Source organism: Tribolium castaneum, chromosome 1, assembly GCF_031307605.1.
Source record: "Tribolium castaneum strain GA2 chromosome 1, icTriCast1.1, whole genome shotgun sequence".
NCBI lineage: Eukaryota > Metazoa > Arthropoda > Insecta > Coleoptera > Tenebrionidae > Tribolium > Tribolium castaneum.
In genome coordinates this window covers 21431562-21452216 of record NC_087394.1, presented here as the reverse complement: position 1 = coordinate 21452216, position 20655 = coordinate 21431562, and the positions used below count along the sequence as shown (strand labels likewise).

Genomic DNA, 20655 nt, shown 5'->3' with positions numbered 1-20655 from the left:
ATTTATTTTTCGGGGTTTAATGATCCAACGGTAATTTGGCTTAAATTTAAATAAAAGAAATGTGTTTTAAAATTTCATTTTTTAACAAGGGGTGATTTTTTTGCCCCTAATTGAAAGACCACTTCTTAAAATATGTGTATTCTAAATTTCATAACAATCCATTGACAAATAACTGAGTTATTAAGCTCGAAAAGCTACTTTTTTGTTATCATTTTTTTTTGTTGTTATTCACACAGTTATGATTTTGACTTGTTTCCCTATAATTGGATACTTCTGTTGGGCATCCTATGTTTATTATTATTTTTATGTTTATTGAAATTGTGTTTTTATTTTCAGTATATCGGGATGTTGGACGTGCCTCGACCGACCAGCAGGGTGGAGATCGTGGCGGCCATGCGAAGGATACGAGTAAGAAGTGAAATTTATACGGTTTCAGGCTGATTAAACGTGTTCCAGTACGAATTCAAGGCAAAGGGAATTAAGAAGAAGAAGGTGACGGTGGAGGTCTCGGTGGATGGTGTTAAAGTTACGCTCAGGAAAAAGAAGAAGGTAACAGAGGGGAGCCGTTGAAACTTTGTATTCCGACTGCACGTACAAGAAAATACTTTTAACGGTTGTGGCCCCAGCAAATGGGCTGGATGGGAAAGGGGAAACACTAGATTTTTATTAAAGAGTTTTATTTTCCCGGGCTTTCCTTTTGTCACTACACATTTTTCTCCGGGTTATAAGTCGCATTTGTGTTACAGTTGCGAAATATTATCCCCGACTTTTCCACACCGCCGTAATCGCCAATAAACAACTTAATGAGGCGTTCATATTCACAACAAAACGCTTATTGGATTGTTTTCCGATATCTTTCATGCAAATGCGTGCAGTCGGCCAATTTGAATTTTTCCGCTCCGATAACTTTGCCTTTTTTTCGCAGAGGAAACACTGGCTGGACGATGGAAAGCCGCTACTCCTGTCACATCCCATCTATAGAATATTTTACGTGTCACACGATTCTCAGGACTTGAAAATATTTAGTTATATAGCTAGGGACGGAGCTTCCAATGTTTTTAAATGTGCAGTATTCAAATCGAACAAAAAGGTTGGTATGAAATTTTTATGTCATGTCTTTGTGAATTTGCCAAAACTATACGCCTACAGCCTTGTCGAAGCTTAATTGTTAGTTGGACGATATTTGTGGAAATACTTGGTAAACATATTTTGCGTATTATGCCAATCCGATTGCAGAATTCAGGAAGAAGGAAAATATTTGTCGGTGCGTCGATGGGAATATCAGATTAGGGGTTTTGTGTTATCCGCTTTATTGGGGCTTTATGGGAAAACACAATATTTTTTCAATAATATCTACACGATTTTGTGATGTAAAAACCCAGTTTTATTTATCGAAAAATTGTGATTTCAAAAATATAATATAAAACATCTAGCAGCTGTGATATACGACATGGTGTTAGTTTTCTTTATTGTGTATACGAAGAGTTTTATCCGTATCTTTCAGGCGTAGCTGCTAGGAATTTTGATCTACAGTTTCACACCACAAACCCTTTTCAGAGAATTTGGAATTTATTACACGAGTACCTCACCTACGTATAACATTTGTTGTTAAAACATTCTAAAGAAAGCAAATATGTCTTTGTAAATGTTTCAACATTCCCATAATAATTATGATTTTAAACTTTTTCGTATTTTATTATGGGTACACTAGATTAAAATAGTGACAAGTATGTAAATACTACTACATACAGGTGATCCAGGGGTGTGTAATCGGTCTTTAACTTTTCTGCTATTTGAAATACTGCCATACTGTTTTCATTTTCCAATACATCGATCTAACGTCCACAAACTACATCACGGTGTTGCATACAAACTTATATTTTTTAAATGGAACACCCTATATGTTTTTGCATAATTAGATTCTACACAAAAGAATAATGTAACTTTGTATAAATTATTATGGATCTATCTCTTTTCGTTTCGGAATTATTTAACTTTTCTTTATAAAAAAGACCAATTTTTGAAAAATCACTACGAAGTCGCCAATGAATATTTTCCGACAACTTTACCACAGAAAATTCAGAATACTTTTCAGTTTTTTCAAATAGTCGAAACACTTGAAACTTACTTGAAACACGCAGATAATGTACAAGGTGTGACAAAACGCCAAAAGTTCAATAACTAAATTTTTCCAAAGGGGACGCCATATATTTTTTTACACGTATCGACAGCATTTTCATAAGCTTTCTTCTAATGGTATAGGGTTTGCATAGGAACATTTTTGGAAATTTTTTAAAAGAAATGTTTTATTAAATGAAAATGTGAAAATTTATCGGAAAATATATTCATAGGCGACCTGGTAGTGGTTTTCCAAAGATTGGTCTCTTTTATAACGAAAAGTTGAATATAGACCCATAATAGTTTATATAAAGTTACATTATTAAAAAAAAATCCAATTATGCAAATATATATAGGCTGTTCTATTAAAAAAAAAATTAACTTTTGTTCACCACTCTGTATACAACATCCTGTGTATAATAAAAATGTTTTTAGTTTGTGAATTTCACGTGGGTCTATCGGATAATGAAAACGGCATGGCAATATTTTAAGTAACAAAAAAGTTATAGACTGATTACGCACCCTGTATTTTAATTTTTTTGTTCTAATATAAACATTACACTTTTCCTGTATTTTATTTCAATTGGTTCGGATCATAATAAATGATCAGCAAAATATGAAACGGTGGATAATAGTTATTTATATACCAAGGAAAGTATAAGGGTGTTAATGGCAACGGGTTTACAGTACGTTAATTCTCTTAATAGATACATAGAGCCGGTTTACAGAACATTTTAATTGCAATTAAATTTTAATCGCAATTAACTTGTCAATGCATTTTAAATGGCAACTTAATTCAAATTAGTTTAATTCTGAATTACATCTTAATTTTGCTTTCTGTAAACCGGCCCATCATTTTATTTCTTACTTAATTAAATTTCTACCAAAAATAAATTTGTTGTCATTGTCGCTTTAGTGCTACTTCATTTAAAATGTGTACCCATTTTGAGTATAGGATTTTTAACAAATTATGTTAACATATTTCATACCAAGAAAAAGTGTTTTCTTTTTTCAATATAATTTTTTTCTAACCCAGTACCCAATTCAACCTTATTTGTAATAATTCCGTGGTTGGAAATTTTTCGCCTTATTAGAAAATTTCGCAAATTAATTGAGTTTTTTGTTAAATATTACGTAATTTTTGACGTAATATGTGATTTTTTGACTTGTTTAAATGCAATGTTGCGAGAAAAGTGAATTTCTCATTTAAAAAGCGAGTTGCATTACTAGAAACAAGTCAAAAGAAAAATAAAATTTTGACGTAATTTGGTTATTTTTGATAATTTTTTTTGTCACATTTGGCTTCTTCTAGTTTAAGTACCTATGCGAAATAAGTGTGTTTTTTGCTTAAGAAAGTAGCTACTAGGCTAAAAAAAGATAAAATACCTAAATGTCATTTTCAAACTTCTTTTGTAACTTCTCGGTCTATTTGAGTAGAATATCGCGAGAAAAGTAAGCTTGTAACTTAAAAATTTGCTTGAGCATTCGAAAAAAATCGAATACAAACATCAAAATAACGTTATTTTTGACCTACATCGGAAATTTTTTGTTGTATTGTTAGAAAGAAATAACTCACTTTAGCTGATTTCGCGGTGTGTTTCAACGAAATCATGTTAGACAAATCAATACATCGATTTAGATCTATGTTTAGTCATTTTTGAGCCACTCGTTAAAAAACAAAAAATCTAATGAAAAGAGAGACAACATTTCGACCAAAATTATTGTTTTTTTAATTTTTAATTTCCTCAACGTGTTATCGTTAGATAAATTCTATCGGTTCCATAATTTCTATAGAAACACCAATCTGATCATATCTACTTCAACTATTATTCAACCGACAAAATTTATCTTTCGATAAATCGTTCAAGAAACCGGGCTTAGGCATTTAAAAAATGCAAAAACAGTAATTTAGAATTTCTAATTATATTTTTGTGATTTTTCACCATTTTAAAGAATTTGCGTAAAATTAGATATCAGTTAACATATTCTCTGATAAATCGTCTGCATTTTTTTTCGTGTACTTACTTAATAGAATTGATAACATTGTTTAACCTAAAATAATTAAAAAAAGAGGGTCTTTTCTTGTTAGCAATACTTTTTATTTATTCATTCAATTTATTAATATAAATGTTAAGTGTACAATTAAAACGTCAATATTTTATCGCCTACTACGATTTTCTAAAAACGACAAATTACAAATAGATGCAACAAAAATTTTTAAGATTTTTGTGAAATAAATTGATGGTTTGATGTTTTATGTTAATTTTATGTTAATGAAGTACACGGAAAAAGTACGTGTTCAAAGCGTACGAAAATTGAGTCTCCTAGCTCGTGGATACTTGTTATACTGTTTTCACTCACTAGAAAACCATCACTTTTCTTTACTTGTTGAACAATCTACTATTTTACAAGTCCGAACTTCTTCAGTTAACTCCCTATTATTAGAAGGAAAATGAGGTAACTTTAAGTGTTGTTACATGATTTTCGACCTGTTTTTAGAAAATTTCACTCTAATTATCCTCTTGTTTCGTGTTACAGAGATTACAGAATCTCATTTTATACTTATTATTTTTAAAGGCACATTTTAGGTGTAGTGTGTTTTGAATAATTTACAAACTGTTTTCCTGATATATCCTTCCTGTCATTGAATCCTCCTCACATAGCGTGATACAGCAAGCGGCAATATTCATCCAAACACTGTTCAAGTGTTCGGCTTCAGACATGTAAGCGTCCAAGCACTCAAGCTCCTTTCTTGTATTCAGCTCAGTCAGCGAGCTGCCGAAGTCAAATTCCGCGTTTCTCCCTTTTCATAATGCAGCTGTCACATCCTGAAATATACGACTATTGCCTCTCTCGTCAAGCCATTTCCGAATTCCGTCTCTTGATGGATTTGGAATGTTTTGTTTTGGCGTCGATATGCCATATTAGCGAACACCGTGGCTTCACTTGTCGCCTCCTCCTGTCATCATGTTTTTATTTAGTTGACGTTGGCACAATATCGATTCGGGCCAAAAATATGAGTGGCCTATATCATTCAATTATAGATTCCGGACGTCTTTCTTGCACGTGGACCGCGATTACCCATCGTTTAAATATAAAAGCAAAATAAGCAGCACGTCACCGATATGACATCACCCCGTAGCCCTGAAAATGTGCCAAAAATTTAATTTAAACGATGCAAATGCTCTCTTGGCAGAACACTCCCCAAAGACACACGACATTAATTCGGCGCAACAATGGAGCCACTTCCTTGGCGGAAAGCCCGTGAAGGAAGCACGGCGCGAAAGGATAACTACGCTGTATAATAATAAATGGACACTTTACTTAAATTTAGAGTAATTAGAGCAACGCAGACAAACATTTACACGATTAGTTTAAATTTGTCGGGGATTTATATAAATATTGCGGAAAATCTAAGAGAAAATGCTTGTTTGGAGAGTAGGAGGTACTAATTAGATTAGCGATTCGTAGAATACGCACAAAACGACTACGACGTGATATTCCTTTTTGGCTAATTCAACAACTTCTTTCATTCTCTTTGCTTTCCAACTTTGGTACAAGTTAGGGAACTGCGAGCGATTCGTTATCAGATTAAAAGAAAGCAAACTAAAATTATTATTTCGGACAAACTTAGGTACAAAAATTCGTTTCAATTGATTTTCAAGAGTTTACATTTGCATTTCATGGCTTGGCATAAAAAGGCTATTATTTCGTTAATTAATCTGTATTCGTTGTGTGGTAGTTGAACGAAACTTGTTTGGAAAAAGTTTTAGCTTTTAACACTCAACAGGGGTTACTTGCACACAAATTGTGCTTGGCGATATTCATATTGCAGCTTTCATCTGTCCAACTCTGACAAACACAACATGTTCGGAACTAAATTCTGTTTCCGGTTTCCGTTGTCCTAAATTTTACTAATATTCTATTTTGTTTATTATCAATTTTTAATGTGACTTCTTAAAAGCTTTTATTTAACTTCCAATGTTGTCTGTCTGTTTTATATCTATTTTCCGAATCAAATTTAAGTGGGTTTCTATTATCCGAACAAGCTGAAATTTTGCATATACACGTAATCTCTGAGACAATGCAAAACTTTTTACATTCTCTTGAAATTTTTTTGCCGTTTTTGGGCTTTCAGTAAAAAATGGAAAAACACTTTTTATCTTACAGGTGCAGTTTCTTAAGTACAGTCACATTAAAAAAGAATGACACTCTTCAAACCACCGCAGTCACAAATCTTTTCGATATGGTACGGTTGGTGTGTACGTTTGGGTAGTTTATAAACTAGCTGGACTCTGTGTAAACTAACTGTTTGTTGAAATTTATGGCCAAAAAGATTTAAAAGATACACTTTTGCTATCCGATCTGGTTGGTAAGGGGTGTCGTGACTGTACAGTGGGGTGATTTGAAAATGTCATGCCAATAAATTCCGGTTTGGGATCGGTAGGTTCTCAGACCGCAAACATCTGTGGCAATAAACTAAATTTGGGTACACGAAATAATTTTACATTAAAATTTCTATTTTTGATTAATTTTCTTCTCAATACAAATTAAATGACAATTATAATTGGAATTAACTTTATTATTAGTTGCATCAATTACGGATTTCGTCAACATAATGACATTGAAATCTACTAAAAATATCAAATGAAATCTTATTTTAAGTAATTGTATTCAAATTGAAAACTAAAAATTATAAAAATTATAAAGCTCGTGAGAAGTGTCCCACTCAAGCGCAAGAGCACTCGTGGGTCAAAATTCTCACTCGCATATAAGGATCCATCACTATTATATTTTTTTGGAAATTACACTTCCAAGGGGGTTAGTGGTATTTGGGCTTCACTTAGAAGTTAAAAGTTAAATTTTTTATTTAATTTTAATTTTTGAAAATTCGAATTTAAAGAAGCATTAAATTAGTTAGTATAATGTGCTGATTATTATGGATGTGTTGACAAAAATTTCACATTCTACATCAATATTAACTTTGAAAATCCTTTATTTCAATTATGAAACTGGTCTTTAATTTAAAAAAAAACGAAAGTTAAAGGTATTATCTCAAGCTCTTTTAGAAATCTAAGAATTTAATAAACATGATTTGTTTTTTCTAGTCTTCTGTACCTCAGTTATTACTGTTATTAGTAAAGTTAGACTTTTGATATTTTGTAGACGTTATTTATACTTTAGGACGTATTTCAGGAAAATATTTTTGATAATACAGAGTGTCTCAAAAAAGTATGACGTCATAATAATAAGGTTTTTTAATTGCATACTATTATTTTTTAGTGCTTATTTGGATGCCTTTTTAGCTTCTTACATGTCCCTAAAGTTTTTTTTATTGGTTCAGGGGTAACTGTTAATAAATAAAAACCAAAAAAATATCGGTTTTGCACCTTAAGTTTCTCAAAAATTTATAAAAACTAGAAGAGTTGCTTTCTGATGACAGATTTATTAATTAAGTTTGATTAATTTGAATTACTACAGGGTGTTCGGAATTACTCCGAATGTGATTTGCAATAGAGTTGCAATAACAGAAAATGTTTTTTTTTAATTCCTCATCGAATGATGTAAAAATAAAAAGGGTTGGAGTCATCTTCGACTTTTATTTATTAAATATGGTATTAAATTAATTGACAAAACAAGTTTTTGGCAAATAATTCTGAATGTGTTTTAGGATTTACGGTAGGGTTGTAATAAGAAAAAATATTCCTTTCTTAACTAATAATGTCATCAAGAAAGAAACGTTTCTATTTTTTATTAATTTTTAAATCTAAATGTGTAAAACCATTTTTTTGTTTTAATTTTTTTAACAGTAATCTTTGAACCGATTAAAAAAATTAGGGACATGTAAGAAGCTGGAAAGGCATCTTAATAAGCACCAAAAAATAATAGGATGACATTAAAAAAATATTAATATGAGCTCATACTTTTTTTAGGACATTCTGTATAATCAAAAATATTTTCCCGAAATACGTTCCAGCGTATAAATAACGCCTACAAAATATAAAAAGTCCATCTTTACTAATAACTTAGTTACAGAAGACGGGAGCTGAGCTGGGCCACCCTGTGGAACAACTATTTTAGGAGTTATGAATTAAATTTAAAAAAATTAAGATTTTAGCACAATGCTGGGATTTTATTACATCGGCATTGAGGGTTGTAATTGAAAGTCTTAGTCTCGCGTAAGAAGATTTTGCAATGTCTAACCGCTATTATCTCTGGTTATTTGACGTAAAACTAATTTACTTAGCTCTTAGCAATTCAGAAACGATTGGTTGAATAAATTCTTCAAGATTGTTATTTTATTCTAGATTTACTTTCTAATTACAACATTTCCTTCGTTGATCGATACAATTTTCTGAGAAAATTGTACACCTCATTGGTATGTATGTTCGAAATATAATTCATAAATCTTGTAACCAATTCCCTGATGTTTGACCACGTCATTGTTGAAATTACGTAACAAGATCAAACATCCTCAATGCACAGTGGTCATTCAAATCTCTGCGGTTGTTTACAAATCCCATTAGTACATTTCTGGATGGTTTATTTGCAGCAATTCGTTTTAGCGGCTTTGTGTTCCAAACTGCATACAAGGGTAACAAAGATCTTCACAGAAATTATCTGACACGTGTAAGCCTTCAAAAGTTTGTTTATTACGTGAAACACTCATCCTCAGATTCCATTTTTTTTCAACCAACTTGCTTTGGAACACCTGATTCTGTAAACCCGAATGCAGCAACACTTTATTCGTACAAATGGAACTGTCAACGTTTACTTTTTCCTGAGCGTCCTAATTTATCAAATTTGGGAATAAGATAAATCTACTTGTGTGAGGGGATTTGTGAGCAATTTCTCTTTGTGATGGTTTAGGCGTTATCTGAGGACTCATGCTAGATATCTTAAAGTAGTTTTTTCATCGGTAGTTACTGGAGGCTTGATCTGGAAATCCTCTATTCAAATTGTTACCTTCATCCCTCGTTATGCGGGCGAACTAAGGGCATTGTCATGTTCGAGTGCCTGGAGCCTCCTAGTCCATTCTAAATTAATTTTAGAACCGTAGGTGTTGAAACTAATTTACGACAGATGCATATCGATTGAAACCCAAATTATTTCCTCTATTTTGCTGCAACTGGACTCGAAACAGATAAAATCGATAGTCTGGAATGAATTGTGGGACTTTTCAAGGAGGGATTTTACGGTCACAGCGAAATACGATCATAGTTCGCATCATAAATGCATTATTTCGTTGATGTGTGGTAAAGAAATTCCCAAAGGATGGCCATGTTTATGGCTATCTATCCATTCTGGTTGCAGCGTCGCAATTAAATTTGATAAAGGGTTTAGATGCAACGGCCAGTGGCGGAACTAGGGGTGGACCCGGGTGGTCCAGTGCCCACCTAAAAAATTTCCTATATTGCCCTTATATAACTTTTACGTGAAGTTTATTTAAAAAAAACTCATAGTAGATTTTAATACAAATTGAAATTTTAGGTATTTAGGATAAATAAATTGGTGCTTCTATCTAGCCTCCTTAGAGTGCACATCACTAGTGTATAATAAATATTGTTCAGAATTTTGTTGATTTCTTGTTGAAAAATTCCAAAAAATTTTTTAGGAATGACTTCTGCAAGTAAATGTGATGACCAGAACTAACATAACTTAACTACTTATGTTAAGACCGAAGATGCTGTAGGAATAATATGGAAGATGAAATGCCATCTTACGGCATGCCAACTTAGTCAGTGTTTCTGTGTTAACTTTTTTCTCCAAAGAACAAGAGTTTGTCAAACTTTTAACAAATTTCAGTTATCAGGAACTAAAGTATTACTATTTTCAAAAACGTATTGTTTACTGTTTTCTTCATTGTTTTCTCAGCTTTGGACAAATTCTCCGAACCCAGCTTAACATTGTAGGCTTAAAGGGTCGACAGGTAGAAAGTGAGAAAACATTAGTTCTTAGAATAATTTGCTTTGGTTTTGACAAATTAATTTTTTTGTGGTCAAAACTAAAATACATTTAGGCAAGCTTTTTAAGTTTTCAATTAAGTATAAATTCAAATTGTACTCTACTTACATGATAAACAATAAATATAAATGACTATTCAGGTGGTTGCAACACGTAGAAGTAAAGAAAAAGCAAAAATCACTGTTGAATGCATTTTACAACCAACACACTAGATAATTTTCAACCATATAACTAAAAATTTCTTAGATCACTTATTTTGTTTTGTAATTATTATTATGAAATACCGGCGAATATTAAATATAACTGTAACATAACCATGCTTAGATCACCGATATATAAACTGAATCTAGCATACGCTATATTGCATTACATACATAGCAGTTATATAACCGTCACATAACCTTTGCTGTATACGCTAGACATAACTATGGTTAGAACACTGATATATAACCTAAATTTAGCTTGGGCCATATTGCTTAAGAAACATAACGGTTATCTAATCGTAATATAATCATGGTTATAGGCGCTAAACATGGTTACATAACCGTTATATAAAATGAGTTTAACATAACCAATGGTTAGATTTGTGTATTGCGGTTATAAAACGTTATATAACCGAAAGATAACTCAGTAAAACTGTGCTACTAGGAATTATTCAAAATAATCTTAATTTGTCGTTAATAAGTCGAGGATGCTGAAATTTTAGATTGTTTGTATAAGCACTATTATCGTCTACACTATCTCTGGTAATCTTTGTCTGCAGATACATGTTTAAGAAATAAATATCCTTACACTTATTGCAGAGTATAATTTACTTTTTTTCAGTTTTATTTTGGACGTCACGAGCAATACATACGATATTTTGAATCTTTGCAACTTTGCATAAACATAAATTACATTTATAAAAATAAGTAACCTTAAAAGATTGATTCATGTTTTTTTGTAAAAAAAGGTAAAAAAATTATGTTCAAAAACCTAAGTTTCGTTTTCTTTGATTTTTGAAGAAAAGCCTTCTGATTCAGAAAACTTATTGGTTTCTATTGAAACCAATAAAAAGGATTTTGAATCAGATTTAGATTCGAATTTAATTATGAAGACCATCTACATTTTTTTTTGTAACTCAGTGACAAACGAAAGACTTAATTTTTGGTTTGGCTCTAGCTAAAGTATAGAATCGAATTAAAAATAGCGAAGTCTTTATATTTACTCTGAGAACGTTTAATTTAATTCTTCTAATTAAAATAGAAGAATTTTGTTACATTGTGAGTAATTATAATCTAATCTAACTTATTATTTAATATCTATTAACAATTTACTAGTTTTAAATACATCTACTACAAACTGATGAAAATTAATAGTATTAGAAGCGAATGAGGATTCAATCTATAGGTACTAATATATTAAGATGTTGAGTCAAAAACTAAATGCTCAAAAAAGTTAGGTATGTAAGTACGTATTTTGATATTAATAGTTTCTAAACGGGAAAATTTTTGCTGGAAGATACAAAACTGGTACAATTCTAAACGATAAAATAAAAAGTTTTATAGAAAACGCATTTGGTATTATTTTTCATGCGGCTGCAGATTTTTTTTAATTTAGTATATAATTTTTTGATCAGTTTATTAGTTTGGCAACATGCAAAATTAACTGAAATCTGGACAGTGTCGTTAGGGGAAAAATATTAGATTATTTATTACTGATATTAGGGTTATGTGCCCAACAAAAATTTTGTTGGCCCACCCAAAAATTAGGAGCTAGTTCCGCCACTGGCAACGGGTGAAACTCCTCACATTTGCTCTGTTCTCGTCCCATTTTTGTAATCGCTTCAGCCAGGTTGATTTAATTACTTTTCAGTGAATTGTTCTGGTAATTATCTGCACCTTCCAGCCAGATTTATGCTTGTTTGAATCTATTTAATCTCGTGTTACTTTTGCAAGTCTTTATTACAAACGACATTAGAATTCCTAATTAAACTTTCCCCAAATTATGAAATTATACCAAAGTTTCGTAATGAAGCTTTAAAGGGATTCGCTTTTGAAACTCATCGACTCATCATCAAAAATCGGAGCTCAGATGTGATAATTCCATTTTACGACACATTTGAAGAGGCACGGAATGAATGGGAGTGCACATGTTGAAAATTCAATGAACTCCGGGAGTGTTTCCGACTAGGAACAGTTCTAGCACTGTTCTAATTATTAAATGTTATTATTGTGCCACCTGCTCTGTTCCTCGACTTAATTAATCAAAATGCCACCCTCCTTTAATATTAAATTTCTTGCAAGGTGGGTACGTTGTGATTTATAAAACGAAATTTCGTGTTGATTCACAGAAGCCGAAACTTTTTCATCCAATCGATAATTAAATTAGAGCCGAATTGTAGGCCAGACAAGGGATCGTATTTTTAAATTCGTAATGAAAATAACCAAACTGATCGATTTCCTCCGTCGTCTGGATTTGGTATTCCATAATACGGCGTTCATCTTTTATTTTCGCTCTAAAACGAACAATAAAATTTTAAGTGGCATATTCAATTGCAGGGACGGATTTGAATTTTTTACGATACCATTCAAGCTCGAAATGTGGGTAATTCCACGAGTAATTAGATCTGAGGGCACAATGCGCAATGGCTCAATGATTTATCGGTCTGGGTTCGAGTCGGTTCATCTAAATTCCAGAAATCAACCCAAAATGTGTGAAAGTTGTAAAGAACAGATTTAAAATAAATTTGGACCATCTGTGTTTGAACTTGAAGTTTCTACAAGATATTCACACATCACACCCGGAAACAGATGTGGTGATTTACGGATTTTCTTTACAAAAATTGCGATAAATATCGCCCTGCTTTCTGAACAAGGATTTTCGAATAAATTATTGAGACAGTGGTGGTTGCTGAAAACTTACCGCTTCCTCCATAAATAACTGACCGCTTTTTCGCTTTTTCATATTTTATAGTAAATCAAGAAAGCTCAGTTTTGAGAATGGAACGTTTAAGAGACGCTAGAAAGCATCGAATTTTAGCCGTTTTTCTCGGTGTTTGACAGCCGTTTTGAGTAAAGTATTTGAAAGTTATTTACAGGGTATATTTTTCTAATTGGGCTGAAGGTGCAAAAGTGCTTTAAAATGCTGTAAGTGCTTTATTTAATTCAGAAAAAAATCCTGAAAACTGAAAAAAAAATTGATGTACATTGAACATTATTTTCCATCAACATTGTGTGTTAAAGAGCAAATAAATTACTTTTGCACCTGTAGTGGACTCTTGGGAATAAAGTTGTTTTTGTTTTAACTTGAAATTGTTAATCGTTAACTGGTAAAAATCGAACTTGCGGTACTGGTCTATAATATCAACGATCCTTCCATGCATTTGTGCGCTCGCTTTAAATCAGTGTCGTACAGTCACGATCAAAAAGAATGACCCTTAAATCCGCAGCCACAAATCGTTTCGATATGATACGGTTAAGGTGTACGTGTGGCTAGTTTATAAACTAGCTGGATATTGTGTAAACTAGTTGTACAGCTTGTACATTAACCGGTTTGTTGAAATTTATGATTTAAAGAATTTTAGATAGACTTTTGCTATCCGGCCAGGTTTGTGTATCATTCTTTTTGATAGTGACTGTACATTCATTTTTGTGGGTTATGGCTGGGGAGCACTTACCTTAAAAACGGACTCGTTTACTAAACACTTGCTCTTATGCAAAATTTTCTGCTGAATTCGAATCCGAATTTGGTTTCTCGATTTGGAATTGCCTTCATCATGAAAAAAACGTTTTTGTAGAAATTCTTGTAAAACTTAAAATTGTTCAAATATTTTATTTACATCGTCATATCTTTCTTGTGGATAAAGCTATAAACTTATTTTTTTGCACAATATTGCTCAATGAATGTAGTTTTTAACGTAAATACAACTTTTAGTTTTGAGACAAGAAAACTGAGAAAATTGGGCAACACTACGAGTACAAAGGGAAATACGCGGCAATGCCACTTCAAGCGCATATCGCAGTAATTTTAACTTGCAATAACTTGCTGAGTGTTAAAGTATTGAAATGGTTCTTGCACCAAAAACTTATTTAAGCTATTAGCTTCATTTCATCTCGATTAGGCATAGGTACACTTTTTAAAATAAAAAAAATTCTCGCATTTTGAAAATTCCATTACACAAATATGAAGCGTTACAAGAAAAGTACAATTTTTAGTTTTCTTTTGTTCAAACTAAAACTTTAGTCTATTCGTTAGAATCCACATTTACTGAGCAATCTTTTGCAAACAAATAAAGTTTTTAGCTTTATCGAGATGGAAGATATGACGATGTAAACACAAAATTTGACCAATTTTGAGTTTTTTAAAAATCTTCACAGAAACGTCTTTTCATGATGAATGCAATTCCAAATCGAAAATCTAAGTTTGGATTCAAAGTCAGCAGAAAATTTGGCATAAGAGTCAGTTAAAAAAAAACGTATGTCCTCCAAACTGGACGTACAAATAATTATTAATTATATTGCGCCCCACTGACTGGACCCTCTCCTGGCTTGGTAAAGTAGAGTACAGTCACGATCAAAAAGAATGACACCCCTACCAACCAGGCCGGATACTAACATAATTTTAGGTCATAAATTTCAACAAACAGATTAGTTTACAAACTGTCCAGCTAGTTTACACAATATCCGGCTGGTTTATAAATTAGTCAAACATACACATTATCAGTATCATATCGAAAAAATTTGTGGCTGCGATTTTAAGGGTGTCATTCTTTTTCATCGTGACTGTACATAAAATATGTGACAGCAATTGACTTCTTGCCTTAAATCCTGCTTTATAGTTTGTGTTTAGACGGTTTAACGCGCGTGTGAAACTGAAAAACCAATTTCGTGAAAGCGCATTTTTGGTTTAAAACGAATAAAAGGTCTTAATTTAATCACTTCGGCTTGAGCCGATCCTTGTCACGGATTCACAAACTTTAGAAAGACGTTTAATTTTTCTTTTTCAGTTTAATGTCGTGACTTAAATTTGGCTCGTTTAAACTTCTCTCTTTCTAATGACTCTGATGTCGGTGAAGTTTATCTTGGTAAAAATTCACCTCGAATCTTCCAGTGAGCACTTTCGACTTTCGTGGACCTCAGATTGAAAATCTTATTTCATTTGGCGACTCCAGAGTGGATCATTGCATTATAAATTCCTCGCTCAACTTTTCACATTAGCGGCTTTATTGCATTATTAGCTGAAAATAGTGGTTTTTGTTGTTTGAATTGCACGTTACACGGCGATCGTTTTAAAAGCTTTCTGTTTTTTGCACACGTAAACATAAAAATAAAATTTATAACACCGGCGCTAATAAAACTCTTGTAAGTTTTTTATGTTGGCAGTATTTTGATTACTCCTCGAATTTACTGATGTTAAGCGACAAATAGGATGATTTGTGAAAAATGTAGCCAATTAATCATGACTTTTTTAGATTATTGGTGGTTTGGAGAAACACGTTCGGTCGCCGTCACCCGTCAGTTATTTTCTCTTCAATTTACTTCCCGAAAGACATAATTATAAATCATAAATTTTGAAATATTGCCAAGCGATAAATTAAAAGTAGATTTGCTCATTGTGCTGGCTTGTGGATTGGCACACCTGCAAATAATACACAAGTGCATTTCACGTTGCAATTTGGAACGTGGTTCGGAACCAATCTTATTTAAGACGTTGGCAATAGAATCAGCTATAAAGTCAGCGTACTACTGCAAATTATTGCTCGAGTAATATTATTGCTGACCAACTAATTGTCGTGACTAATTTCGCATTTTCGACCAAACGCAGCTTTGCTTTTGCTTTTTTAGTACAATGTGTTTTTAAATGATTCTCATCTAGTCGTCAGTGAGTTTCTCATGTAAAATCAGAAAATGCCGCTTCATAGAACTAATGATAGGCATTTAGACATCGAATATTAGCATTCTCTATTTATTAATCTTCGATAATAAAAGTATTTTCTTGCACAGTGTAACAATTTAGTTGCACTTTAACGAAATTTTTAAAATTAATTAATTGACAATTTGTGAATTTCACAACTGACATTTTTGACATTTATTGACAGAGGACTTAATTGAAAAGAGCGGCACATTTTTTTTACATGTAAACCAGTTTCAAAGTTATCTAGATGAGAATCATTCGAAGGCATATACAGGGTGTCTCAGCTAAGACTTTCGAGCTTAATATCTCAGTTATTTGTCAATGGATTGTTATGAAATTTAGAATGCACATATTTTAGGAGGTGGTCTTTCAATTAGGGGCAAAAAATGACCTCAAGTTAAAAAATTACATTTTAAAACACATTTCTTTTATTTAAAATGAAGCCAAATTACCGTTGGATCATTAAACCCCGAAAAATAAATGGCCACACAAAAAATTAACCAAATCGCTCGGCTGAAAAAAAATTAAATTTTGTTGTTATAAACTTAATCCAAATTTTGATAGTAATGTGGGCAGTCACCTTTCGAAACAATTGATGAAGCATTTCTATGCGGCATTTTGTGTACCACTGAAAAAACTGTCAAAAGTGTGCGCGCTGTCAGAAAAGTAAAATTGATTTAATTTGTTGAAATTACTTTACAAGTCTTAAAAGGCTTAACATTTTAAAAAGACATGTAAAAATTACGTTTTTAAGACTTGAGTTGTTGCATTAATTGGATTTTAATCTTTATCTTCTAATATCTGCATTTTAAATTTCATAAAAATCCGTTGACATATATCTGAGATATCAGGCTCGAAAGTCTTAGCTGAGACACCCTGTAGAAAGAAATATAGTATTCAATATAGCAAACGCCGATTTTTGTGATTATTAAAATGAATTATTATTAGTTATTAGTGATTTATTACAGTATCTACTTAAACAAATTATTTAAATCATCACCAAGAACACTTTAGTTTTTTTTATTTTTTTTTAAGTAAATAAAATTATCCAGACATTTCGACACAATACCAAAAGGAATAATAGTGTGTAAATCGCCGCTACCTTGTGAACGGTTTATGCCGCATGACGTCATCAGGCTCAAACCGGGACCACTGTCAAACCGGCAGATAAAAAAGTTTATATTTTTATTATTTTTTTTACATTTAATTTCTTGATTTGAGTACTGTTATGCTGATAATTAATAATATTTTTTTGAAAAATTGGATACTTCCTCATTTAATTGCATTTTAACGATTGTTTTTTAAAGAAATTAATTGAATCTCACAACTGACAGATTTGACATTTAATGACAGAGGATTCAATTGAGTATGCGGCACAATTTTTTTACATGTTAACAATTTCAAAGTTAACTAGATGAGAATCATTTAAAAACACATTGTACTTTTTATCTCTATTATTCGTCCATCTGCGACTGCCGCTTGTTCAATCGACTGTTAAGACAATAAATATCTTTATTGCTTGCGTCGATGGTGGTCGATAGAAATGCAGCTTCTGCTGCACTGCTGACATTCCCAGCTTCGAAAGCATGTGAACCTAAAGTTTCCAGTAAATTTTTCGGATTTTTAATGTTATTGCTTGAATACGTCATAGCTTTACCCATATGTGCATTCCTGCGGTCATTCAACCTGTAATTTATACGACAAGAAAATCACACGTTGCTTTAATAAAGCTCAGCTCAATAAATTCAGAATTACCAGTAGTCACGTGTAAGCTGAAAGACAAAACCTTGTTGAACTCCATTCCGGTTAATTTAACACATATTTTGCCACATGTAAGGAAATCCGGAATATATGGTTGTTAAAAGCTCTCCATTTTCACTTTTAGAACATTCTCCCAACTGACAAAAATAAATATTAATGTTGTGGTGTCGGTGTAGAGATTCTTGTAGTCAGGATTAGACATCAAAACTCTAAAAGTTTTGTCCAATAAAAAAGAATTTATTAGGTGATACTTTGTGTCGAAGCACTAAAGTTCTCAGAAAGCCGGAAAGTGACTTTCCTGTGGATTCTTGCGGTGTAACGACATGAAAATGTATTCTTGGCCTAATTTTCTCTCCCACGAGTATTTTTAAAAGCTGGCATTGAGATGGTGGGTGCCATCATCTAATAAAAGATGTTACGGTGTGTTTAGTCGATATCGAGTGGAATTTGCGGTTTTGTGAAGATTAAACAAATTGCTTGCGGTTTTTTTGGATTCGTGGTGGGATCCTATATTGGCAACAGTAACTAATTTGCGTGTTTTCGAGTGACTTTTTATTGTGCGTTTTGTTTTTAAAAATATATAAATCAGATTTTAAATGACGCGGCAATTGTGGGCTTTAGTTCAAAGTTTTTTTGTACACATTGTAGGCTCATTCTTTTAGGGCCTAAATTTTAAGGTAGCGCTCTGCGAAAAAATGTGGTTTTTGGTCAGCTTTAACTTTAATTATCTAATAAATTACTGGTGACATGTTTCATTAACCATTTATCAAGTTTCATTAAAGTACCGGGTGTTTGAAGATTTAGTACCAGTCAAAAAATAAATAGTTTTAGCTGCCTAAAAATATAAAAAACATAGCGCAAACGATATAGTTTCAAACACGCTTCAATTTGATGCTTTATCACAGATTTTTATGGTATGAGCGTGAAATGCAAAAAACTACACAACAGAACTTTTTTGAAATTATTGAAATCGTTTTTTTAAATAAAATTTGTGGGAATTTTGAAACTGACATATACTACGTTTTCATGAAGATATAAATCGATTTGAATACGGATCCAACTCATGGAAACCCTTTAACTTGAACGTATTGAGTCCGATCTGAGTCCAAGTTCGATTCGCCTTTGTCATAAAAACGGAGAATTTTAAAAAAAGCTTGGCTTGTTAGACGCTAAACCTTGTGCTATCACTAACTAAACCATTGAATGGGTTAAATTCATTTTAAATCCTTAAAACATTTCTTCCAGAAAGTGTTCACAGTTGAATTTATGTTGCACTTCCAATGACAAGTGACAAAAAAAATTGCCAAAATTTCAAATCCAGATTTAAAACTTGCCATGAAAATACGTTTGAAACTGGATACCAAAACAGTTTTCAGATCGAATGGATTGTTATACTAAAAAATGAAAATTTTTATATGGATTGCCAGCAACAAAATAGGCGACCCATATTTTTTTATTTTAACCAAAGCTCTACCGTTTTTGAGAAAAATAATTAAAAAGGTGAAAATTCCTGGCCTGACGTCAGCAATGTTCCTTTTTGAATCAGCCAGTCACAGAACTTGAGATAGAAAACTTGTCAACAAAGAAAGCTTGAAAGACATATGTCTTTTTTTTATTTCTGCCTCTGTTGGTTTAAGTAAGACTTCAGATGTGCTGCAGGAACAGTCATTTTACTAAAACACAAGCTCCTGCAAAATATTAGCACACAACACAGTCACAATCGACAACTCACAGTTTTAACATTTGTATTTGACGTTTACCAGCCCAAACGTAGGTCGTAGCGTTAATTGTATGCAGCGAATGACTGACCAATCATTAGTCGAGACATTGCTTACGTCACAGCGCAAATTTTCTAAAAACTAAAAAAGTACCGATTTAAAAAAACTCAGACCGATATTACTAGACATCATTTTGTGTCTACTTTCAGAATCTGCAATTTCCAAAAACTTTTACTTCACTCCATTGAAACCTTCATGAAAACGTAGTAATAGTAAACTGAAAGGCGCTTTACGCAAATGAAATTTTATTTTCTTGAAGACTATATAAACGTTTTATCTTAGTCACCTCGCCTTTGAGAAAACAAATCTCGTGTCTTTGCTTGATTTACAACAATTTTTACTGTCATTAACTCACTACTTATACGATTCAGAAAGAAGATTAACTAGACGCCCTCTGGTGGCGACATATCGCACTTGCCGAAAACAGTAACGAAACTTTCGTAATCCCTCATTAATTTAATGAATTATTTAGCAATTCTGCGTGTATACTGTCACTTTCTCACATTAGAGTGAGTCATTTTAAAAGTATGTGGTGGTAAATAACTAGCGTTGCCTTTGGTTGTGCGGTTTTTCGTGATTATAAAGTTTTTTTTGTTGGAATTTTAAAGTGGATAAAAGGCGAAAAATATTTTATTTTTATTACACAGTGTTATTAAAACAATTTCGTAATAAAAGACTTGGATCATAGCGGATAGCGAACACATGTTGTGTTAAAAAAAAACAGTAAATTATTGTAGTGTGTAAATTTGAGATTAGAATTTAAATAAAATTAAGCATAAATTATTCCAAAAGGTTGGTTTTTCAATGTCTCTTTAATAATTTTACAATGAAATAGGTGAACAAACAATCATTCGTTATTCGTGTATTATCATCATCTCTAATTTGTCAACATTCGTTCCTTTTATCAACATGTCCTATACCCATCTCTTCAGCTTTTGAAATAATTACCAAAAACGAGTGTTTATTTTTAGCATGAGTTTCGGCATTAGGTATATTTCATAAAAAGCGGAACTGATATTAAGGCGAATCTTTGAAAAGATTACGTCATAAAAACAGCACCTGACAGGACCTGAAGCCAACCTAATAGGCCTACGAGTTTAAAACAATCTTGAACGGATTATATAATAAAAATAGTTGG

The 20655-nt window shown here is 32.2% G+C and overlaps 1 protein-coding gene across 1 annotated transcript in view; it reads left to right on the top strand.

Moving 5' to 3' along the window:
* LOC656793 (uncharacterized protein) overlaps positions 1–20655 on the top strand; it is a 132144-nt gene that overhangs the window by 81458 nt on the left and 30031 nt on the right. The window contains exons 3-5 of the mRNA XM_008201010.3: positions 337–408; positions 457–549; positions 926–1090. Coding sequence (XP_008199232.1) covers positions 337–408; positions 457–549; positions 926–1090 — 330 coding nt within the window. The remainder of the gene's footprint in view (positions 1–336; positions 409–456; positions 550–925; positions 1091–20655) is intronic.